The sequence below is a fragment of the Lates calcarifer genome, linkage group LG6, assembly GCF_001640805.2.
Source record: "Lates calcarifer isolate ASB-BC8 linkage group LG6, TLL_Latcal_v3, whole genome shotgun sequence".
NCBI lineage: Eukaryota > Metazoa > Chordata > Actinopteri > Centropomidae > Lates > Lates calcarifer.
The window spans coordinates 17,083,283-17,108,074 of NC_066838.1; the positions used below are offsets into that span (position 1 = coordinate 17,083,283).

At 42.5% G+C, this 24,792-nt stretch overlaps 3 protein-coding genes across 4 annotated transcripts in view; all 3 read left to right on the forward strand.

Annotated features, from left to right (window-relative positions):
* The first annotated feature begins 13 nt into the window (after positions 1–13).
* Positions 14–3,535, forward strand: asb14b (ankyrin repeat and SOCS box containing 14b). Its single transcript, XM_018686030.2, has 10 exons — positions 14–97; positions 691–818; positions 916–968; positions 1,061–1,192; positions 1,285–1,443; positions 1,548–1,793; positions 2,024–2,192; positions 2,288–2,822; positions 2,935–3,088; positions 3,196–3,535. Exons 2-10 carry the CDS (start codon positions 691–693, stop codon positions 3,372–3,374), a joined length of 1,755 nt encoding a protein of 584 aa, XP_018541546.1. The 5' UTR covers positions 14–97; the 3' UTR covers positions 3,375–3,535.
* Positions 3,536–4,163: 628 nt separating this feature from the next.
* On the forward strand, positions 4,164–17,334 carry tasorb (transcription activation suppressor b). 2 transcript variants are annotated; one of them, XM_018686028.2, is made up of 23 exons: positions 4,164–4,587; positions 6,076–6,221; positions 6,561–6,653; positions 6,770–6,842; positions 7,275–7,366; positions 7,458–7,592; positions 7,692–7,816; positions 7,920–7,951; positions 8,638–8,743; positions 9,008–9,111; positions 9,272–9,381; positions 9,855–9,927; positions 10,048–10,122; positions 10,400–11,212; positions 11,732–12,042; positions 12,149–12,251; positions 12,356–13,248; positions 13,879–14,001; positions 14,322–14,481; positions 14,575–14,683; positions 14,791–14,969; positions 15,166–15,300; positions 15,555–17,334. In XM_018686028.2, exons 1-23 carry the CDS (start codon positions 4,284–4,286, stop codon positions 16,805–16,807), a joined length of 5,547 nt encoding a protein of 1,848 aa, XP_018541544.1. In that variant the 5' UTR covers positions 4,164–4,283; the 3' UTR covers positions 16,808–17,334. The 2 variants fall into 2 exon arrangements, with proteins under 2 accessions (XP_018541544.1, XP_018541545.1); XM_018686029.2 differs by having other exon boundaries at positions 15,558–17,334.
* A 1,591-nt stretch (positions 17,335–18,925) lies between these two features.
* The window catches only part of LOC108889527 (metabotropic glutamate receptor 7), a 96,724-nt gene continuing 90,857 nt past the window's right edge, over positions 18,926–24,792 (forward strand). Inside the window, exons 1-2 of the mRNA XM_051071290.1 lie at positions 18,926–19,053; positions 21,672–21,761. The gene's annotated coding sequence lies outside the window, so the exon portion shown is untranslated. The remainder of the gene's footprint in view (positions 19,054–21,671; positions 21,762–24,792) is intronic.

A 24,792-nucleotide genomic window follows, 5' to 3' on the forward strand; every position in this document is an offset into this window, starting at 1 on the left:
AAGAGATATAAATAGCTTCAGCATGTGTGGATACTGAGAAGCCCACTGGCTGTACTGTTGTAAAAACTACTGAGGGAGCACTGCCATTTGACTGAAGGTAAACACCAGATAATGAATAAATAATGCATTTAGAGGAAAACTAGACTGATTAGTCTGGAGCTTGAAGGCCATTGCTGTTGTGGTAGAGAGATTAACCTGCTGAACTTGATTTGTAGCTGTTGAATTCCCATGTCATGTTGAATTTCCAGGTTATTTGATAGCACTTATAATACTGTTCAAATGTTGTGTCTCTTGTCTTTATGGCATTTCTTCTGCTACCTTAAGATTCCTGCTTAAGCAGGGCGTGAGAAATGATCAGTCACTTATAAGCCGTGCAGCAGGAATCTCCATACTTTTGTTTTGGCCATGCTGAAAGAGAAATACTGCAAACACTCCGCAGGAGATCTATAACTTAATAGGACTGCTCATTGGAATCATTATATTTAATGAAACTAAACTCATTTTGACATTAATTCAACAATTGCCTGCGACTATTTCCTGCTTAGCTGCACTGTGCTACAGTTCACTTTCCCCTGTTGGTATTCAGGGTTGTAAGTGGTGTGTGAGTTCTCAGGTACCCAGTTTAATGGTCTTGTTTACCATATGGCTGTGTCTCCCCCGGGCAAACTACATGTGTATTCACCCTTTCAGATGAACACAGAGACAGAAGATGACTTTTATCAATCGGAGGACGACGACTTGGATGAAGATGAGGCAACGCAATATATAATTGAACAAAGTCTGATTCAATATAGAAAACTCAAAGGACTGAATCCAAGGTTAGCCTTTCAGGGCTGTGTATTAAATGTCTCTCTGTACATTATGAATCTCTTGTTCATTGTTTGAATTCCTGTTCTGTGCCATGTCCTTTGATAGTGATCTGAAACCCAGTGAAGATCCTGATGAGATTTTCAAAGCAGTCACGGAGGGTAAGATGTTGTTTTTAAATCTGACAAAGCTGATTCAGATAGTCGTTAATCTTTACAGAAGTTCTGATATGATATCCTGTCTTCATGTACAGGTGATGAGAACGCACTGGACAGACTGGCAGTGCAACCAGAGACTCTGTCCAGAGTTGATGATCGAGGGTGGATTCCTCTGCATGAGGCTGCCGTGCAGCAGGATAAAAGGATACTGGAGATTATATTCTCAGGTAGTAAAGTTATATGATTGTAATATTTCATCATACAGACTCTTGTTTTTAAATTCTGTATGTTGATTAGTTGTTTGGTGTTTGGGTTCCAGCATCACCCCCAGGTGCAGCCCAGTGTCGCACTCTCAAGGGTGAGACTCCACTGTTTCTAGCTGTGGTCCATGGACTCAGAGAGAATGCTACATTCCTGTTACAGAATGGTTGTAGCCCAGATCTCCAGAACGATGAGCAGGATTCTCCATTAGTGGCAGGTATCTGACATTAAATTCATGTGAATGCAAAATGCACCTTGTTTTACAGAAATCTAAACATATTTGCTCTTTTTTTCCCCTCCCTCTTACTCTGTATTTCTTAGCCATTCTGAATGACCAGTATGACCTGGCCACACTACTGCTTCGCTACAATGCAATGGTCGATCAAACAGGACCACTGAACAGGACAGCTCTACATGAATGCGCCTTCTTAGGCTTGGAGAACTTTGTGTATCTGCTCCTAGAGTCTGGTGCCAACCCAAATGCATGTGACATCAAAAATAAAACTCCACTGGCCCTGGCTGCACAGAATGGACATTTGAATGTGGTGGAGGTCCTGTTACAGAAAGGTATATGTATTTAATCTCTGCTATGGATCTGTTTTCCATTAGTTCATTCACTGAGTTGCTCTGACAGTATGTGGTGCAATAGTACAGGATAAAAAGATTTTTTTTAAAAAAGACAACTGGCATACAGGACTGTGTGGATAAATGTTTTAGTCCTATAATGGACTTATATTTCTATTGACTTTCCCAGGCCTGGAAATTATACTCATATGCTATCTGTGTTCATTTTGTAGGAGCCCATGTCTGGTGTGAATCAGAGTCGGGTACTATTTTGTTTGATGCAGCAGCATCGGGAAACCCGGACATAATCTCCTTACTGCTGGACCACGGAGCAGATCCCAACCTACCTCTTTACAGTGGGCACCTGCCAATTCACCGTGTGGCGTACCACGGACACAGACTGTGAGGAGTATCTATGTTACAACTAACTTTCACACACTTTTCAAATGGGGTTTGAACCACTGTCATGTTATTAAACAAGGACTCCTCTTTGACAGGGCACTGGAGCACCTCATCCCAGTGACTAAAATGAACGCTGTAAAGGAAAGTGGGATGAGTCCTCTTCATTCTGCAGCTGCAGGGGGACATGCTCAATGTGTGGAGATGCTGCTCAAAGCTGGCTATGATCCAAACTTCATGCTGCACCCGAGGGTGCGCCGCAACTATGACGATGAGCGCAGGTCTGCCCTCTTTTTCGCTGTATCCAACAATGATCTTCAGTGCACCCGCTTGCTGTTAGAAGCTGGGGCGATGGTGAATCAGGATCCAATAAACTGTTTGCAGGTGGCTCTCAGACAGGGCAACTATGAACTGATCAACACACTGCTGAAGTTTGGGGCAAATGTAAACTACTACTCCCGTGTCAACACCACCCACTTCCCCTCAGCTCTGCAGTATGCCTTGAAAGACGAGGTCATGCTGAGAATGATTCTAAACCATGGGTATGATGTTAAACGTTGCTTTGACTGTCCGTACGGTGACTGTTCCCATGACTATGGTCCTTGGACGACCTCAGTCATCAAAGACATGGTGGTGAGACAAAGCTTGTCTGAGAGAGAAATTGAAAAAGGGGGACCAATAGAGTAACACTTTCTGTCAAGGTTTCTTTTTGACTGCCACATGTGTCTTTGTTTGTGTCTTTTAGTTCTGTGAGGTGATAACCGTGTCCTGGCTTAAGCACTTGTGTGGTCAGGTTGTGCGCATCATGCTCGACTACACCGACCACGTCTCCTTCTGCACCAAACTTAAGGACATCTTGGAGGAGCAGAAACAGTGGCCAGAGATCTGCCATATTCAAAGTAAGAACTGTCACGATTGATCGTCTGTTTATTTTTGACGTGTCAGCAAAAGTGTATTGAAGATTTTGTGTGTATTCACTGACTTCACTGACCTTATTTGCACTCAGGAAATGCACGGAGTCTGAAGCACTTGTGTCGGTTGCGGATAAGGGAGCATCTCAGTCGCCTGCGCTTGAGAGCCCCAGTTTTCATCAGCTTCCTTCCTCTTCCTCCCAGGCTGAAAGATTACCTACGCTACAAGGAGTTTGACGTTTACAGCAGGGGCAGCATGGTTAACCCAGTGTGAAAACACATTTACAGCTGTCACAGATAGAGGAATAAAGAGAGTTGTTTGTGTGTTTATGTATGTTTCATGCACTTTATGCCATGCAGTATTATTTGTACATAACTGTTTTGAGTTCTTTAAACAGCTCCATGTAAATGGCTCCATAAAAATGTACTCTGTTATAGTGACTCTCTGGTTAAATGGGTCCTAAAGAAACATTCTGGAAAAAATACAAATACTGCTGTATTATTATTCATATAATTTTACACTTGCTCTTATTGTAATAATTCAATTTCAAAAGGCAAATACAGAAAACTGCAAAACAATATTTGATCAATTTATTTATATCATGAAAAATACATGAAAGCATAAAACCTTTATCCAATCAAAACTTGTACAACATAATCACAAAAACATTTAAAACTGCAAAAAACCAAAAACAAAACAAACAAACAAAAAAAAACCTCTGCCTCTTTGTCTCCACCTGGTGGTATTATGAAGTATTACAAGAGTGGCATTTGTATCATCCCACATGGTTTTACATTTTAACTAACTAACTTGTCTGCTACTTGCTATTTGTGTAATTATGCACAACCAGGGCTTCCATACCAAGATAGTACACTGCTGGATGCATCCTACATCTTATTCACATTGTGTGTTGTTAAATTAGAGCACTGTTTTCACTTTCACTACTACTCCACTCACATCCCATCACTACATCAGTTCTTGCAGTACCTGTATCCGCCGCTGGGTTGCGCGGATTCTCTCGTATGTAAACATAGTGACGGCAGCGTTTTGCAGTGGTGGAGAAGAACGTATACGTCATTTTCACAATGGCGGAGGCTGGGTGAGGAGGAGAGTGTGTGTGTGTGAAGCGGCGCCGTAATCGTTAGAGCCACATTGCCCGTAATACGTGCACGGTGCCCGAAAATGGCCCTGAACCCCAGCGCGGTGGGGAAAAAGGACTCAGAATGTATCGAGACGGGCGAACTCCACCCCGACGGTGGCGAACCCCAGAAGAATTCAGCCGCCACCTCGGCCACAGCCAACCAAAATGGCGATCAGGCTGGATGTGGAGACAGTGTAATGCCCGAACATGAAGCCCCTGAGCGGCGGAGGAGCGCGCAGTCGGACGCCCGGAGCTTTAGCAGTTCTCCCTTACCGGGCCAGAGACCGAGCGAGGAGCTGCCACGGAGAAATTTTCAAATTCCGAGGAAGATAAGAGAACGGAAAGGTGGTGCCATATCGCTGCTATTTTGAACAGAGCCTGTACTGTCTTTCATAATTCTGCTGCTGCATGTTGCTAGCCTGCTAGCTAGCTGGCTGGTTTTCATAGTTTAATAGACTTTTGCAAAATATTCACCAGTATTTTGGGTGTAACTGAGATGAACGTCACACGGCTTAAGCACACGAGTAGTCCTGATCGATGTAGCGTGAGTTGTTTTAGCAGACAGAGCTTTGGTAGCCGGGCTCAGGTATCCAAGTTACCAGTGAGCAGCAGGCAGCTACGTTGCTGTGAAGGCGCCCGAAAAACGGCACTTTGAGGATTGCCTGTTTGGAAACCCACCTTGTTTGGTGTCGTCACCTGTTCATGGGACCACAGTCTGGTTGAATAGTGCTGCTGGAGTCATGAGTGCGTTGCAGCCATCACCTGACAACATGTGGGTGTCCCATTGACCTCAGTGAAGGGCATGGTTTTCTCCACCCCACCCGTCTGTATAAAACGTTTCCACTGTGCCATGACATTTTTAATGCAATCTAAGTAGGACCCCTTGTCCCAGCTGGATGTCACTGGTATTACAGAGCCCCTCACCTCAGTACCCCACAGAGCATTGCCCTGTGCAGCCTTCTGCACTGGCCCCCATCTCTCAGAAAGGTGGAAGTGCCAGATGAACAGTGCTTGTCACAAGCCTTGCTGTGAAACATCAGTTATGTGTCTGTATGTGCAGAGTTGAAATGAAGTGGGTGGACATATCATTCTGAGCCTCATAAGCAGCTGTGCAGTATGTGGTCAGCATTCCCACCATGCAATGTATGAAATGTAGAGAGACTTGGCTGCATGTGCACCCCACTGGCCCGTCTCCAGTCTTCATCCTTAAGCCTCACATGAGGGATGCTTACTGTGTGTTGCCCCACAGCTTTAGGCTGCTGATGCTCCGTCCACGTAGCCTGTTGTGGTGGTTTCACTTCTTTGCATCTGTTTTGATTGACATGATAAACCTTATGGAAATAAGAGCAAATGCAACGTTCGCTCACCTTTGCAGCAGTAATGGATCAGCCTTTGTCCAACCCTAACAATTCTGTCTTTCCAAAAGAACATTTCGGTAGTGTGTTGTGATGAGTTGGCTCCAGCAGATGAGAAATAAGTTGGGCATAGGATGCTGCTGGTTCATTGCAATTCCACTGAGCTGTAAACACACAGTGTATTCTTGCCTGCAAGCACTCAATTCACATCACTTCCTCCTCTACCTGATGTCTTTTATATAAGAACATGTGACTCAAATATTGAGAAAAACTCCCAACATGTGCATCCCCTTTCTGTGTAGGAAAATACTGTATATTTTAGACTTGATGTCATCATACTGGATTACCTTATAAATGAGGAAAGAGTTTGACAATCAGTCTCATGTGGCCATCTCCTGCAAGTTAACTTTGCCCATGCACACAGGACTATGCTTCAGATGATATATTCTAATCCACTGACTTGCCCCTGTGTGTGCAGGCTTGTACCAGTTTCTGCCCCCTGACAGCCGGGAGTTTGAGGACCTTGTGAAGATTGTCTCCTCGTTTTACCTAGACTCATCGTCACGAGGAACGTTCTCCTACTGCAAAGCCAGGCTCATTCACAATGAACTGCTGGAGAAGGAGGTTGGTAATTGTCTTCCTGCACCCGCCAATGTCGGCATGAGTGTTTCAGTCGTTCCCTTTTCATTTAGTCAGCCTTTTTGTAGGTTGAAACCAAATATAGCAAAATCACAATTAGCCGCTTTCACAGCTAAGATGTTTTAACAAGTCAGCGGTGTTGAAATTCCGCAAATGCTGTTGTAGCTCATGGGACGAGAGAAGACCACATGCTGAGGGCAGGCTGTAATTAAATGTTTTCAGCATGTGATCCACGTTTTACATTCGACCAGAGGCATGTATGTAAGGCTTTGTGAGGTTCAGACGGCTGTATCTCATTTGCTTTCTATTCCCTTTGTGTGTCAGTTCATCGAGAAGCGGAGAGAGATGAAGCAGGAGGGGCGGACCGAACAAGAACTGACTGAGTCTTACTGCTTCCTTTATCCAGACAAATCCAAGGTTGGCCTTTCTGCAAAGCCTTACTCACACATTTAAAAGATGATGGACAAGTTATAAAGCATAATGTTTTTCCTCAAACATGATTCTGAGCTTTGTTGGTTCTCTTGTGTGTCTAGCTCCAGTGGATCTGTGAGAAGGGTCTGTCTGTTGGACACTCTAGGATTAATACACTAGGAAATCCTTCAGTGGGTAAGCTGGTCTCTTGCATGTTGCTATTGGCTTAAAAATAGACTTTAAATAGAAGAAGATGGAAGGATGTTTTTTTTATTCCTGCTCTCATGATAATGCTTTGAGTATTACCACCCTGATCAGTTTCCTCTTTTTCTGATGGAATTCATTTTCAAATGTAACATCAGATGCTTGATTACTATTTTAACCAGGTGAAATTCCAACTGAAGCCAGTGCAACAGTGGCTTTTCATTAGCAGGGAACGGCTCTGACATATGAAACAATATGAGTGAAATGTTTGTTTTTTTTTCCCCATAACTGAGTGCCCACTCAAGAAATAAACATAGGAATATATCTGGATTGTTTCTCAAAAAAATCATTAACAAGTGTGAATGTGACCTAAAAGTGCAATCATGGTGCTTTTCCTCTAATTCAGTTGTTTTGTCATTGTAGGTGTTTATCTCTCCAAATATTCTGATTTGTTACAAATCAATCCTTTTGAAGTGGGCTCGTCTGGAGACATGATCATTTTTAAAGTTATGAGGGTATGGCTACCATTCTATTTTCATAATGTAGCACTGACAGGTTTCTAATTCTTGTGAGACTTAAAGCCAGGTCGTGTGTTTTGTCTCTCAGGGCCGAATAAAGCACATCCACGAGAACATGCCTAAGAATGCAATGGAGCCCACACCCAAGTTTGACTCTCACTTGTCCAAAAGTGCCAATAGGGTTACGTCTTTGCTGTCTTACAGGGCTTTTGAGCTCACACAGGTAAACACTGTCTCTATTTCATTTATGTATTGTGTTTATTTTACAAAAGAAATGTTTTTAATTTCTGTGTTTCAACCTGTGTCTCTCGTTGTCTTCCAGCAATATTTTTTCGAGTTTGCATTTGATGAAATCAAGGCACGGCCCAGGCACGTGTGCCCCTACGCTGTGATCTCCTTTCAGTACAAAGGCAAAGAGGCTGCTGCAGCTCCTATGACTGCACACAGGTATGAATTCCTGCAGGAAATGGTGAAACCCAGCACATTGAGGAGGTTGGCAAGAGCTGTTCTTTGTTTTATAAACTGATTTTTTTGTCTCTCTCCTCAACAGGTTTAACACTATTTCCTCTGAAGGAAGCAGAGGTAAAACATGTTTAATCTGACATATTTGATAAATATCTTTAAAAACTAATAAGTCTCTGTGTTGTCTTAAATTAGTGTCATGACTGTGTAAACTGGGATATGTATAAAGGCCATTTCACACGAGGAGTGGAAAACACCCAGCTACAACAACTACAATAAAACAAATATAATAATAAATACACAGTAAGTGAACAGAAAAATGTACAAATGTGCAAAAAGTCGAAAGTATTGTGCAAGGTAGAATTACAGTATGGAGAAAAGTGCAAAAATAGAAACATGCATAGTAGATAAAAAGTAGATTAATCGTTATGTGCAAAAGCAAACTGAATGAAAAGTGTGATGTGGGTCAAGAGTAGGTTAACAAGTTGGTAGTAATGGCAGTAGATTGTTGAAGTTGTAAAAATTGATCTAATTCAGCAAAAAGGGGAGGAAAGAACATGCTGCTCTGGCTAATCATACTGCTCCCATTCTAATCAGTAGTGCAGTATTACTTTGATTAGCGCACTCACAGATAATCAGGTGAGGAAGAGTGCTACCCCAAATTATCCAAAATAGATGCAACAGCAAGTGCCAAAAATATGAGTATATGTCAAAAATTGCCCTTTCAGGTGACAAACCAGCAGTTACCAAAAATTATGAGCCATGCTTTCTTTGACCTTTGACGTGTGCTTTTGATGTTGTTGCAGGGAAGAACTGCTACACTGTGTGGAGTGGTCCTTTAGTGAACAAGGGCCAGGAGTTATTCCCAGTATGTTTACGATCCTCCTCACGCCCCTACCTTCCTTTCAAACTGTAAGTAAACCTTTAGTCTCTCACAACAATTGTGTGTACCTGTAGAAAACACCCACACTGCTCTTGGAATTCCCTCTGTTAATCATTAAAGACACCTTTTGCCACAAAAGGCTTTTAAATGCTGAACTTTAAACATTACACATACCTTGTAGTTTAGAGGAGGAGATTACGGTTTACATGAGCAATATACAGGCAATGTTTTTATTTTTTTCTAGCATGTGTTATGAGTTGCTCTCTGATAAATGTCCTTGTGCTCCCCTGCAGGCCTGAGAAGCTGGAGGTGAATCGGGGCATGCAGCTAGAGCAGGTGAAGCGAAAGATTCCTTCTGTGCTCTTCTCTTGGGACACCTACAGTGCATCACGGGAAGGTCAGTCCAGACCACACGTGTATATCTCATGATAAATATGGTAGAGAGGAGCCCATTGATGTTATGAACAAAGTGTTTGCATTATCTCGGATAAAACTGAGCATAGAGAAGATAAACATAGGCCTGCTTTGTATTCCAGTTTTCTGTTTTCTGTCCCCAGTGATGAAGTGTGGGATGTCCTGCAGCCTGTTTGAGGTGGTGGATGGAAAAGGCAAACCGACCAGTGGCAGTCTGGCAGCGCTGGTCAACAAACTGGAGAGAGACAGGATGGTGAGTCACCCTGAAGCTGTTACCTACCAGGTTCTCGTGCATGATGTTCCTAAAAGGATACAGAACCAGCTCACTGAATCGCAATTTGTCAACAAAATAAACTTGGTGCTGAATTGAATTTAAAATTTGAGGATGTATTAATGCAGAAAGCTTTTGTTTGGATACTTGTTGGAAAATCTGAGAAAGCTCTGAGATACGGTCAAGAATAAAAGTTTGTTAACACACTCTTGCACCATTTTGTGTCATTAGCAAGAAAATGTTGTAGGGGATATACCTGTCAAACTGTCACATTGTTTCGTGCTACATAAGCAGCAGCTATAAACAAATAAAATGAACCTGGCAGTGTAGTACATGTGTACACAAGATGCAAGTGAAAATCTGTCTGTCAGCACACTGATATTTTGATTGCTCACATGTTCTGATAATAATACATTCCAGTGTTTCTGACTCAAGTGTCTGCTCTCGTTATTCAGGTGCTGGTTAAGTCCCTTTTTGACAGGGGCTTTCTCTTCCTGCTGTCCTCAGCTCAGATGGTTGAGTCCAAAGGTACTAAAAAGCTTTTTCCTTTACTTTCCTCTCATAATTCTCTGCTGTGTTCAATCGAACACCTACTTGTTGCCTCCGGTGAGGGTTCAGCTTTAAAAAAAGTTGCTGTTTGTTTTCTAGAGCGGCGGGGGCGGGCTGAGAAGAACCTGCAAGCATTATTCATCTTTCAGGAGTCAAGGATGGTTGTTAAGTATTGTAAGTGTTATTCACTATCTGTCCATCCTTTTTCTGACCACGCTTCACTGCCAGCATTTGCATGAAACCTAGAAAACTGTTTGAATATGAGAAATATCCTCATTACATTTCCTTATTGAAACCCCAGCTTCCCCCTTTTAAAAAAAATCAAAAACAGAGGTGCTTCCATGTCATAACTATGACCCTTTTTATACTTTAATGAAGCACCATTCTTTAAACACTCACTACTTATTGTGCTGATAGACATCTTGATACCGACATCTGTACTGCATTTCAGCATCCAGACTGTTTGAGCCTGAGCCACTCACGGTGGAGCCTCAGCCCGCTATCCTGTCCTCCATGGAGCCCTTCGTCCCTGCTCTGCATTACGCCCTGTTCAAGCTGCGCCCCAACCCAGGCAAGGATCTCAGCACTGGGGTGGAGCGGCAGGCCGCGGATTATCTAACGCGTATGGACGCAGGCACGGTACGACCATTCATCCTACCGGACTACAAATATAATGTGGATGAACGGACCAACCCACTCCCAGTCCCCAGACCCAAATTTAACATGGATGCTGTGCTGCGTTCTTACATCCACAACCCTGCCAACTACATGTTACCCTTAAACAAGGCAAAGGACATCATTGAAAGAATACGGAACCCCACGCCCGTACCCACACCTGCCCCAGCCCCAGTGGAATACAGCCCCGTTTCTGACTGGGGCGGCTCGGACAGGGGCTCAGACAGGGCGGAGAGACCCTCAGAGAGGTTACCCCAGGAGAAACCGCCCCAAGACAGCAGCAGACGGAGACAAGGGTTGGCGCATTCAAACGGAGCCCAGTCGCAGCACAAGTCTCACATTGAGCCTCAGCCTCAGCCCCAGAGGTTACGGCTGTCCCAGAATGAGTACGATAAAGACAAGATGAAAGAACTGCTAAAGCTAATTCAGCTCCACAAGAAAGCACTAATAAAGGACCCTGGGAAGGAACGGGGAGAGGATGGGGCCTGGGATGCCAACAGTCTAAAAAGGAAGTTTGAGGGAGACGAGAAGGGAGGCATGAACAAACACCAACGCACAGATCCGCTGAGCAATGGGGAACCTAGTCGAGGTGAGGAGGGCTGCAGCTGTCTGTGTAGCTTGATTATAAATAGTGTAATTTCATTTTTGTTTTTTTGTGAGTTTCCACTGCCTTGAAAATTCTGTTTCTCTGACGGAATGAATATTACATTAGTTGTCTGATTACTGTAGTGCTCAGTGATTTAGTTGCAAATTAAAAAAACACTGCTGCCCATTGGCACGATATTAACAAACCTAGTGCACTGGTTTACACCAAAATTAACTCGCTGTATGATTGTTAACGGTTTTTAATAATTTTATGTCAAAATACTTGCATCTTTATCACTAATCCAGGTAACTGTTCATATTCCTGTGTACCAGTGCAGTTCACTAGAACCTTAAAAAAACTATCTGCAATTAAGGTAGTTTCAGTCTGGACCTTTCACAGTATTTTGAAATGTTGTCATATTTGCAATAATACATATCTCTCTCCATACTGTATGATACGTAGAATCTTAGCTTTAGCTTTTAAGAGCTGAATGCATCAAATTAAGTGTGTGTGTCCTGCTAGGTAACCAAGCAGATGAGATGGTTGATGAAGCTGGACACAGTGACAATCTGACAGCAGTAATGGAAAGCATGGGCATCTATGACACTGATCTGAGGTCCCGTGGCAACACCAACACCTCAGCGGTCACCGAGACCCAGCGCCTCCTCAAGATCCTCCTAGCCACTCTCAACAAAGCCGTGGCTCAGGGTTCAATGTCTGTCCAGTCAAACCACGGCGAACCGTCGACGGGTTCAGGCAGGGGGGAGCCCTCCCTGCCTGACCCAGATCATAGGAAACACAATGAGCCAGCGTCGCAAACAAACTACACAGAGGTGAGATGTAAACAGCTGTTTCAAGGGTTGGCATTTTGGAATATTTTGGCACGCATTAAATGTGTTCATGGACCTAAAAATAACTACTAGCATTTTCTCTGTTCAGGAGGACATGGACTGTAGCCCTGGTAGTCCATTCAGCGCGGGCTCCCCACCAGAGCAAGCTCACACCTCAGATAACCCAGCCTGGGTTGTCCCCGTCAATGAAGGTACCTCAAAGCAGTCTGTTCACACAGGCCTCTTCCTTGCAGGCATATTTAGATATGGTTCACATGACACCACTATGACATGTTTCCCGTCTGCTTTTATTTAGACAAAGCGCAATCTTTTCCTGAGCCTAAGCCTGAGCCGAAGCCCGAGCCGAAGTCCGAGCTGAAGCCCGAGCCCGAGCCGGAGGCTGTGACAGTGGCAGCATCACAGCACCCGGAGCCAAAGACGCCTGCAGTCGTGGAAGTAAAAAAGGGGGTCACACCACCCACATTACCAGTGGCAGAGGAGGTTCCCTTCAGGCCTTCCATCAGCCTGGACACTATACTCAGCCAGGAAATTCACAGCCTCTCCTCTGACATTAAAAACATCATGCAGACTCACCACATCTGCTATACCTCGCAGCTACCACCGCGGTTGCCTCCACGCCACTGCTGGCTGCCCAATAGCTGCTTCTCAGACTTTGTTGTACCTTACGTTTCTCCTGTCCCCATTCAGGGGCATGTCAAAGCACTGTGTGAGAAGATGGACAAGTTGATCCCAGCCCCACCTGCTCCCTCCAAGGGTGCTTCTCCACCTCCCCCAGTGACAACGTCTAATCTTACAACCCCACCCCCTGCCCCCATCCAGACTTCTAAAACTAAAACAGAGCCCGCCTTGTCAAAGAGTACCGCCTCCTCTCAGACTGTCAAAACGGGCTCTGTCAAAGAAACTGCATCCGCAAAGGTTAAAACGGAAGGTGCATCAACAGAGTTGGGGGGAGATATCTATTCTCCCTCTCAAGTCACAGCAGGCTCTCCAGAGCTCAACTCCCAAAACCCAGGCTCTGCATCTGGCAGTGGGTCTGGCCTGCTTGCTGGCAGCCTCATTGGTCAGCTGAAGCCTGAGGTTTTCAGCAGTTTGGTGGAGATCTTTAAGGACGTCACCAAGAATACAGTGAAATTCTACATCTACTCTGGAGATGAGGGGGAAGAGAGCACTGTCTGCAAGGAAATAAAGGTACAATGCAATACACCATTGTGGCCTTGATAGTAGATTACCAATCTAGTTATTCTTGTTATAATCAATTATTTAGTCTATTAAGTGTCAGAAATGGCAAAAATGTCCCTTTAAAGTTCTCTGATACCTAATGGATGTCTTTAAATACCTTGTTTTACCCACTCAAAAGCCAAAACTCAGAGAGTGTGTTAACATTTATATAAGATAAAAATCCTCTCACTAGAGAAACTTAACTACTATTAGATCATCAAAACTGTAATAATTTTCTGTGGATCAAATTGTTTGGACACTACTTCAAAGTGTTTTTACAGCTCATTTTATGTGTCTGCATTCATTTTCTATCTATTCTTTATTTTTCTGGATTACATTTTTTGTTTCTTTTTTCTATTGGAGCCAAAGAGCTTTCACACAGTAGTGCATTGCACAGGCACACACAAGTGAACATACAGATCAGAACAGCGGGAAATGTGAAAGTCTACACCACCTCCTCTTTGTCACTATGCGTTCCATGTCTCAGTGCTCAGTGCTTTCCGTATCTGTCAGTCAGTCAGCACTTTTATTTGTGTAAGAGAGGAGGACATGTTCATCTGTCTGTCTCTAACAATTACGTCTCTCCTATCTGCCACAAAGGAGTACTTGAAAAGTCTTGGCAACAGTGAGTGCAGCCCGCAGACGTTTCTGGAAAACAGCGGTAGTTTAGATAAGCTCCTCATCATCATTCAGAACGAGGACATCGCTGCACACGTGCACAAGGTACGATTACCTCCTGTCACCCTCCTTCATCACAGTCATGGTCTCTCCAACAAACGTAGGTGACTCTGCACCAGCTGAACCAGACAGTGATGAAACAGAAATAATGACATCTTAATTGAATTCTTACATCTGCTGCAGGGTGTTGTTTTTTTGGTCTGGTTGCTGAGTTAATTTATTCTAATTGACAGCAATTTTGCATGTTGTGTTAGGATATATAGTAAAGTGTGAAAATTCAATTTATTTTCTGATATGAGGGATGTTTTAATTCAAAAAGTGATAAAACTTTGTAAAAAAAAAAAAGTCATTTTTTCACCCTGCAGATCCCAGCTTTGGTGTCTTTGAAGAAGTTGCCTTCAGTGAGTTTTGCTGGCGTGGACACTCTGGACGATGTCAAGAACCACACTTATAATGAACTCTTTGTGTCCGGGGGCTTCATGGTGTCTGATGAGTTTGTCCTGAACCCTGACCTCATCACACAGGGTAAGTTTTACTTTTCTTTGTTGAAGCTTTACAAGTTTGTGGAAAATATCACCTGGACGATGCTTGAGAGCTTGTGTTGCTTGTTTTGTCCAGAGCGTTTGCAGGGGCTGCTGAAGTTCTTGGAGGAGCAGAGCACCCCTGAACACCCCTGGCAGTGGAAGGTGCACTGCAAGTCCCAGAAGAAGCTTAAAGAGCTGGGGAGGTCAGTATCTCAACAGGAGCCCACCCCAAAACAGAAGTGAGCGCATGAAAATGATCTTTATGTGTATTGAAGAAACATCTCAACATATGGATGCTGTTCTCTTAAAGGTTAAACACCAATGCCATGGGGCTGCTGAACCTTTTAACGGCTTATCAGAAGAAGCACCTAGTCGAGTTCCTCCCTTATCATGAGTGTGACACCCAGTCGCGTCAGGCTCCAGACCTGGACTGCCTCATCAAACTCCAAGCTCAGCACACGCAACAACGGCACCTTATCTTCCTCACAGGTATTTTAATCATCCTCATCATTAACTTCATCTACTCACCAGTCATCTGACACCAGCAAAAAAAAAAAAAAAAAAACATCCTAAGGTGTCAGTGTTGAGATGTTTGTATGAGATGTGATTTACCTCTGTGCAAACTAGTTGAATGAACTGATCAGAATGATATAAAGATATTTATTGTTGTGATGTGTTTTTACAGAGAGGCCATTTGAGATGTTCCTACAGTACTCCAGAAATGGAATAGTGATAGCGAGCATTGATGATGTTATGAGCGGTTTCCACAGTCTGATTGGCTCCATTAATCAGAATGAGCTTCCAACGCCGCCCTCTACTGGTGGGTAGCATCAAGATCAGCACTAAACATTGAAACACACTGGGATTTCATGTCATTTTGTTGTAGAGTAATTACTTTGCTAAATTGCCTTCTGTTCTATACAGTTATCTCGCCACTTAAAGATGTCTGTACTATCAGCAGTGTTTTTTTTAATACATTTGATGCTGTTAATGCATCTGTAGCGCATCAGCTGATAATATCTTCCTCTCTGCTTTTCCATTTCTCTCCCTCTCTGCCCTTGCCTGCTCTCCCAGTAGTGAATGATGAGTGTGTGGAAGAGGAGGACATGTCATTAGACTCTGATGATGGTGAGCCACCCACTATAGCAGATCCCTCAGAGCAGAACCATGAAGTTGAGAAGCAGAAGCCTCCGCAGCCGCCCCCACCAGATATGGAGGAGTTTCGTCCTCCGCTTCCAGACCAGCAGGCCACCCCGGAGACAACTCCAACGTTGTCTGACTACAGCGCTCTCAAAACCGCCATCTCTCAGTTCAAAGCCACCAACCAGATCGGCATGGGTCCTTCGGACATTGGCAGCTTGTCACCGGGAGGTTTTCCTGTGAATCCCCACCAGAGCTTCCTGTGTCCGTCAGCCTCGTGGTCATCCTACACTGGCTCTTCAAGCTACGCGGCATCCCCGGCTTATCCAGCCTCACCCTGCAGCAGCACCCAGGAACAGGAGTATCGCCCCCCAGTTACCGCTTCTGTTACAGTCCCAACTCCCCCTATTATGGCCACAGCAGGACCTCTAGCCAATCTGGCTTCCCTCCCCTTGGAGGTCAAACCTCCCCCTCCACCTCACCTCATGATGCTGGGTCACACATATGGCTCAGACACTGGCACAGCCGGGGCTACCGGGAACTCTCCGCTCCCCACCTCTCTTCCTTACACAGACCATAGTGACACAGCCCAGCCAGGTTACATGGCTGGCATTCCTAAAACTGCTAGCGGGACACCCACACAACATGACAGAACACTCAGTGGACCTGGGGAGGGTTTATGGGGCACTGCAGGGACCAGTACTTGTGAGACTGGCAGTGGCCAGGGTTTGGTCACATCTGGCCTACTGGACCCCAGTGGGCTCCCTAAGACTGGGGAAACCCTTGGAGGTGGCACCCCTGGCAGTCAGGGGGCCAGGACTCAGGTGAATTGCGCTGACAACCTCGGACCGTCTGTGGGCATTCCCACAGTGGCCGCCAGGGGGGGCTCTTTAGTCAGACCTAAGCTGCCCCCACATCCAATGTGCGGTGTGGGCTATGGTAGTATAGGGGGCATCCCTGGACATATGGACCACGGGCATATGCGGGGTGGTATGGGTCCTGGTTCTTTAGGGAACTTTCGAGGGAGAGGAATCCCTCCAGGACTTTGGCCTCGGCCAGGACGAGGACACGATCGGGGGGACGGGACTGGAGGTGGACCCTGCTCTTGGGGTTACCCAGCAGGCAGGGGAGGGGCACAGGATTACTACTCGGACTACACATACTCTCACAATTATGCCCCTGAATAGACAATCAACATGATAAAAGGGGCAACACAAACGCCATACTCCAGAGACTATTAGAGCTGGCTGAATGTATATATTTCCTTGTCATAAACACATTGATTTAAATCAGTAAATAAGGATCCTGGTTTTCTACATTAATAAAAATTGATACAGGCAGTGCCGAGTGTCCTACTGTCATGTAAACTGTATGTACACTCTTTCCATGTGAGCTATTTGAGACCCTGTTCAAACCACTATATTTATATTTGCCAACAAATGTTAATGGCCTTCCAGCTTCTCGGAATTAATCATGTTATTTCTGTTTGTCCCGGTTTTGAAACGGTTTGTGAACAAGGGGAAAGGCTGATATTTTTTTATGGAAAAAAAAAAAAACCTAGTGAATGAAATTTCACTTTTGCTGTTGGTTTTCTTTTTTTTTTATTTTACATATTTGGTTGTCCTAAATTCTATTAAAATAAAACATTTCAAATCTTGTTTGTGTGACAGGTTTGATGACAGTGTCAAGCAAACCATTAAAATTATAAATCACAGCTGTCTTTACTGTCCTTTTCACTCAAACTCTAATATTTATTCAGCTGCCTATCATTTATATGTCCAGTATGAAGGTGGATAACTTCACCCCAAATAGCTGTAACTGGGGTAATATAGGAAAAATGGAATATGCCAGAAATAAAACAATGAACTTAAAATTGTCTCACATGAATCAACAGGTTAGACTTATATGAGAAACTGGTGTCTTGGTGCTCATTAAAAAAATAATATTATATTAAAAACAGGCATTAAAAACCGTGGAAAAGATAATTTTCTGACCATGACAGAAGGCGCAGGGCGCCGCAGTGGAAATCAGTTAAATCTATTTTCTCCTGCAGTGTGAGCTGTGTGTAGAGAGCAGTTTGGAGGGACTGCAGCACCATGCCGAGTGACACTGGCCTTCAAACTGTATCACCATCGAAAGAATCATTAGGAGAGTTGATGCTCTCTCTGTATGGGTTTATTGCATTGTTTCATTAACTCTGTGGAGATTTTAATGGAGAGAGACACCAGAGGGCGCCCTTTCCTCCCCTTTATTTGGAAAATAGGTTACTGCTTTATCTCCAGAGCCCTATTCCAGTTGTGCAGCTGTTATGCCATGGTGACTTTGGAAACTGTGAAAATGTGTTTTTCCCATTGACCCTCCACAAAAAAAAAAAACCTATTTGTTTGGGAGAGGCTTACTGAGCAAGAATGTTTTGTTCCAGCAACACCCTAGTCTACAAAGTTACATTTACTCCTGGAAGCCGCCCAGCACAAATACTGTCTTGGCAGCTCCATTAGTGTGTTGGTTGTTTGCATCCTCTGAGGGATCCTCAGAGGCGTTAATATAGTACAAAGAAAAATATAAAACATACAGAGTATACATAAACCTGCCAAGATCCAGGTACGTTGTGTATATTCTTTGTATACTGAGTAAAATCATTGATAGGTAACGTTTGGTCCTTTTTATCCAATAAACGCAGTGGTGGCATGAACCTAAATCTAAAGCACTTCTGCACCAATGTTCTCTTTTCTCTTTATTTTATTCTTCTACTCCACAACAATAATTTGACATCTTTAGTGGCTTTACAAATCAGGATTTCACATACAAAACATATGAAGAGCTTCTGGATTGGATGATTTGTTAGAGACTGAAGTACTCAACAGCATGTATGTAACAGCGTAGATTAGTCAGTTAACTATTTTAATTGGCAACTATTTTGATATGTCATCATACATATAAAATGCCAAACATTTCATGGTTTCAGCATCTTAATTGTGAGGATTTGCTGGTTTTTGACTGAGGGGTCACATTCTGATGGGCAGTTCCCATTATTTTCTGAGCTTGTATGTACCAAATAATTGATTAATAAAACAAAATCATAATGAAATGAGATTCATAATGAAAAAAAAAAAAACAATAGTTGCAGTCCTTCATTAGTATTTTTTACTTAAAACTCTTCAAGTACATTTTTATTTACTTTATGTGAACAACAGGCTTTTATTTGTAGTGGAGTATTTTTACAGTTTGGTCTTACAACTTTTACTTAAGTAAATAAGTAAATGGCAGGAGACACAATTGTCGCTCTAAATGAACCTGAAGCGGAAACCACCTGTAAACACAGGTGGTTTCACAGGATTCACAGGACCTTTCACCTCACGTGCTGATGAGGCTAACCTTTTAGCACACAGGTGTTGTTTACACATCCAGCAAATACGGAGCAACTCTGATGGATGTAAGTCCAATATTCACTCTCTTTTTGCTTCTGTGTTGTTCTATCCACTAAATCCTGAGGGAAACATATCAGGCTCTTTAGCGGATAAACGCTCCGCCTGTTCACCTGCTAGCCTAGCTTAGCTGTTAAGTTTGTCAGCAGCAGGTAAAATTTGTTTGAGCGTTTACATCTAAATTGTGGTCGTTAATCGAAAGCAATGTACTGAGGATGCACGGTAGTTTACCGCTGAGGGGAACCACAGAGTTTGTGCTAATTATCTGTGGATCTGTGGAATACAGTTTGGAGGGTTGTAACCTACTTTTCTCGAGAATTTCTATTTTTATTCCACTGTATATTTCTACTCCAGCGCATTTTAGAGAGAGATTATATTTGTTTTACTCCGCTGTATTGATTTGAGAGCTATATTTACTTTAAACTCTCATTTCAAGATTTTCTACTTAAAAAAACAAATAAACAAACAACCAATGGGTTTATAAAACACTACGTTGCCTTTGTTTTGGCTTGTTTCCCCTTGTGTCTGAGTTGTATTTCCTCCAGTGAGACATTACATGTTAAAACGTCTTAGATGATTTCATTTAAATATTGAGTCCCAAGAAGTACAATTATTCAGTTTTCCGTTAAAAATTGGACTACAGCGATGAAGTGCTGATAAAACGTTTACTTGCAATGTAGTATTTTACCTTGTATGTTCAGAACGTTTACCTAACTAAAGGTAGGAATACTACGGTCTGAAAATACTCAATTACAAATAAAGGTCCTACATTTATAATGTTTCTGAAGTAAAAGTATGAGAGCAAAATCTGCAAAATACATGTATACTTCCATTAGCAGAAGTATAAGAAATCATTATGCTGAAACACTCCTTTTAGAGTGTTACACCATCAATATTACATTGCATTGTTAGATACTTAATACTATCATTTGTCAAAGTGTAGCTGATTATAGATCATGTATAAACTTTTGCTTAGTTTAAAAGTAAAGCACTGTGTCATATGTTATTCTGTATGCACATTCTTTATCTGAAAAGTTACTAGTGACTAAACTTGTCAAGTAAATGTAATGGAATAAAGAGTACAATATTTCTCTCTGAAATATGGTGAAATGTAGTGAAAAATATAAAGTAACCTATTACTTCCACCACTGATTATAAGCAACCCCTTTCCACACACAGACCCTGTCATCTGATTCCATGTGTTGAAATAAAAACACATTTCATTGGATCAGGGCATACAGGGGAAGTAATAACACAGGTCAAGTTTGTGCACAGTTCCAAAGTTGTTCAAAGGGGATCAGTGAGCTGTGGAGTTCCCTGGGTTCAGGTGTTACCTGAAGAGGTTTCTTTGCAAGATGTGGGGCTTTAGGCCAAAATGAAACGTAGCTCTGCTCTGAGTGTAACTGAGCATCACTTCTCTTGTTACGTGCCTCAACACCTCAGTTTATGGAAATCCTCCAATTTCCACTGTTATTTTTCCTTATATTTATAGCTCCCAGGCTATGAAGCAACGTTGCTTCTGAATAAGTCTTGTCCAGGGAAAAGTAATGTAGCTTTTATAAAGCTCCTATAGAGGCAAAACTTTGTTGTGTGGTTAGACACACATAACAGTGGCTCTATTTGCACAGAAGGACCTAATCCAAGTAACATTTCATGAGGCTACATCAGCCATAGAAATGCAACCAACATAGTGATACTACAACCAGAGTCTACAGACATGCTGGTGTCTCTGTGAGCCTGTACTTAGACAGGTATAATGTCCATCCAGTTTAGTGTGTTAGCATGCTAAGATTTGCTAATCAGCACTAAACACAAATTGCAGCTGAGACTGATGGGAGTGACATTAGTTTCAAGGGTAATTGGTAATAAATCAAATCAAAATTTTGACCTGATGATGGCGCTAGTTGAAAAGTCAGGGGATCACCAAAGTAATTACAATTCATCCTGAGGGGAACATCAGTGTGTGTACCTAATTTCAAAGCAATCCATCGAAGAGTTGTTAAGATATTTCAGGCTGGACCAAAGAGGTATTGAACGACAGTGCCATCCCTAGAGCCATGTTGCCGGTGTAGCTGAAAAATAGTGCCATAAAGTACATTATTGAGTATCACTGACACTATAAGACATTGTAGATAGGGTGCCCATACTGTCTCTGACAGTAAAGGTCTTTTTTTAATGGAAATAATAAAGCCATATTTCATCAGAGTTCATTGTTGTCTTTTTAGTGGACAAGTGTGACAGATAATAACAAGGGAAGCAACATTACAACATAACACAATAAAGCCGATGAAAGAAATGACACAAGCTTAACACCAAGGAAGAGTAAAAAGACAAGAGGATGTTGGAAAAATGTGCTCATGAGCAACAGTATAAAACCTAAAATACTTTGAGTCATTGTTCTTGTCAAATCCTATAATATCCAGCTAAATTCTACTTACTGAAGCACAAAATGGCCCCAGAGACAGAGAGAGGCAAAGAGAGAGCGAGAGTCTGGAGACTGTTCCTCCCTCTAATGGCTTAGATCAGGGTTTATGACTGCATATACATATATTTATTTGTTTGCAATGAAATGTGATAGATCTATACATTTGACTAATGTGGCGCTCATGTGCAATGTTCCCTACAGTGATCTGACTGAGACCAGAATCCTCTTGGACATCCAGCTCATTTGAGAGCACATAACGTGCTTCTGCCTGCGTTCATATTCAGCGGAGAGGTATGATAAACAGCCTGTTGTCTGGTGTGCAGCAGTCCACATTTATTTTAATCTTTTTTGGGAAGCAAAAGAAAAAAAGATGTACAGTATAGAATAGCCAGTTGGTTAGTGGATTGTTCTGAAACGAATGCTGTGTGTGTTTCTCGAGCACATATTCCAAGTCAAGTGTCCAATTAGAATGAAATAAGGGTTCTAGTTGATTTGGTGACATTGGGCCTCAACTGAGCTTGTGTATGTGGGTGTCACAGCGTCTGAAAGATGTGTATGTATCTGCCACAGCTGGATGCCTCCACTCCTGCCTGATGACTGTTTTGACAGTTCAATAATAGCCCCTGTTGACAGTCAAGGCAGCCCTCCACGAGCGAAAGCAATTCAACTTGTGCTACTCAGAGTAAAACTCCCCTTTCACAGTAATTAGATTCTTGAATAAGATGATTTTGAATCCCTGGGAGCTCAGCCGAACTAGGGAAAACAATTAATCTGGAAAGGGAAGTGCATGCTTTAATTGAAGCCTGATGGAGTTCCTTTACATTTGGGTATTTTGTTTGAGCGGCTCAGGATAATTTGCAGAAAGCAGAATGAGTGAGCCATATGAGATTGGACCTGGTCTGTGTAGCCTGGAAATTCTGATATTATTACCTCCGCCAAGGGGGTTGTGTTTTCACCCATGTTTGTTGGTTTGTTTGTTTGTTTATTTGTCAGCAGGATTATGTTAAAAAAAAGTACTGAACCAATTGGCACCAAACTTGGTGGAGGGATGAGGCATGGGCCAGAGATGATATCATTAAATTTTGGTGCATGTCCAGTTGAAGGAGTGGACCTAGGAATTTTTTAAACCTCTGTCCTTATTGCTGTGAGATAGGGGATTCTTAAACATTTTTGTCAGTTTCTCAGAAACTAATGTATGGATCTTGATGTAAAAAAAATGGACATATTTATATCTTTATATTTTATATCTTTATATATATAATATTTATATCTGTTAATTTGTACAATTGGTACTTCCTCAATTTTTCTGTTATATGAGCTACACAGATGTGTGTGGGACTGTTTGGCCTAGGTGGAGGTATACCCTCAACTGCATGCAACTCTAATTTTAAAGTGTTGTACAAGCATTATGTATTACACATATAACTAGCAAGTGATTTTTTTGAACTAATTCAAATGTGACCCATGTAGAGTATTGCTATAGCTAAATAGCATATTGCTAGCTGCCATGCATGCTCTGGTGTCAAGATTATCTGATTAGCACGGATTAGCTCACTAGTGCCCCCCCCCCATATCGCAATTTATCAGCTTAGTTTACTGATCTATCAATAGGGCATGCAATGGGTCAAGCTGATGGTGAAATTTAAGCACACCCTCTAAGGAAGTTGTGCTGTAAATTAACAGGTCATTACAGTTTGAGCATTTAATTTAATACAAATTTTAAAAGTCACAGCCCTTACATATACGTAAAGAGTAAAACAGGAAGTATTGTAATGCTCCTGATTTCAGCAAACCTGTCTGTTGACTACCTCCTCATGTTTCAAATGATCGTTTATGTGGAGCTTTTTATTCCTCTTATTTTTATCAAAATGCACAGCCGAGGCCTTCCATCGTTGGTAAAGTACTTGCTGTCACGAGGTTAAAATAAAATGCACGATACTAAATGGCGTCACGATACTGACTTCACTCGTCCTAACTGACATGCTGCCTACACTGAGGTTGATTCCTAAATCGGCAGTGTGCTTACATAACCGGGGTCACCTGTGAACCCTCTGTGAAATAGAAAGCCCTTAATGAAGTGCTCACATCGTGTCCTCTGTATTTTAACCCATCTGCTAATCATATCAGAAACAATAAATCCCAACCCAGCTGTGTGTTGCTGCTGTGTCACAGAGCGGAACCAGATTAGAGGGATTTAAAAACACTGAAATTGACAAAGCACCTGGTTTTTATCCATGTGGTAATCTCCTAAAACCTAACCCCAACTCATCACACCATGTAATGTCTCTAGTACCCTGCCTCTGAAAAACAACAGGTCATGACAGACGCTGATACAAGATGTTGCATCACATGGGCACATAGCCACACGTTACACAACCTTTGGTTGGGAATTTAAAAATCATGTTTACCATTGTGAAAACATTGTAAACTTTGCTAAATATAGAAATCCAGTAGCAGTGTGATTAAACTGAGTGGTGCATTACAATACAGTGCTCTCTTAGTCTAGTGGATTTTGCTTTAATCCCTGAGAGTTTAACAGTGATGAAAGTTGGTGCTGTCAAAGAGCTCGTCTGTCCCAGTTTCATGCACGGTTGCCCATTTGATTCTAGATTTTCCACCTTTTTTTTGTCTGTGAATTTACATTCAAGTTGCACAACAATATTATTCTCCTCTGGGTGGAAAGAAGTCAAGTTTTAATTAAGGATTTAGAAATAATCTAAGGCCCCTCATCTAATGACATGCTTTCCTTTGTGAGATGTGTGGTTACTGACAACTTCTCTTTGACATTATATGAAGGATTACATCTAATCCTATCCAATCTCAATGCAATCCTTAGTCCCACTCAATGTGTGCATTAAGATTAAACTACAATCTCAAAACATTATGGATGCTTGGACTTTGAGAAATTGATTTGTTTCTTTTGAGGCCACTGTTTCTCTCATCAGTTCTTGAATATCCCCTTCATCCCTGAGCACCCATATGCTCTCTGTGGTCTTTCATGTCATCGACTTAATGTTCTGGTCCCGCACACTTATGTTCTGTCACGGCTGTGCGTGTGAGTCCTTCTTCAACATCTTTCATCTCTTGTTGTCGCAGTGTGTAATTCTGTCATTTCAAGCATGTTACACTCAATTTAAAAAAACAAAAACAAAACAAAGCTACACAAACTAATGCCCTCCCTCTGGGTTTGCGTCAGATCTGCTTGAAGTATTTGTCACTCTAGTTCAAATTTTTGTGGTCGTGTTTGTTCCGCAGTGTTCAAAGTGCTCTGCTGTGTTTGATCAAAGAGATGCTGTCTTTGAAGAGCTGTCCAATTGCTGTT

What these genes read in the sequence shown, in the direction of transcription:
- asb14b (XM_018686030.2), top strand. Translation starts at nt 691, where the DNA reads ATGAACACAGAGACAGAAGATGACTTTTATCAATCGGAGGACGACGAC. An exon ending in TTTCAAAGCAGTCACGGAGG is followed by an intron (nt 969 to 1,060) that starts GTAAGATGTTGT and finishes CTTCATGTACAG; the next exon opens with GTGATGAGAACGCACTGGAC. An exon ending in ACTGGAGATTATATTCTCAG is followed by an intron (nt 1,193 to 1,284) that starts GTAGTAAAGTTA and finishes TTTGGGTTCCAG; the next exon opens with CATCACCCCCAGGTGCAGCC.
- tasorb (XM_018686028.2), top strand. Translation starts at nt 4,284, where the DNA reads ATGGCCCTGAACCCCAGCGCGGTGGGGAAAAAGGACTCAGAATGTATC. An exon ending in TCAGATGGTTGAGTCCAAAG is followed by an intron (nt 9,928 to 10,047) that starts GTACTAAAAAGC and finishes TTTGTTTTCTAG; the next exon opens with AGCGGCGGGGGCGGGCTGAG. An exon ending in AAGGATGGTTGTTAAGTATT is followed by an intron (nt 10,123 to 10,399) that starts GTAAGTGTTATT and finishes ACTGCATTTCAG; the next exon opens with CATCCAGACTGTTTGAGCCT.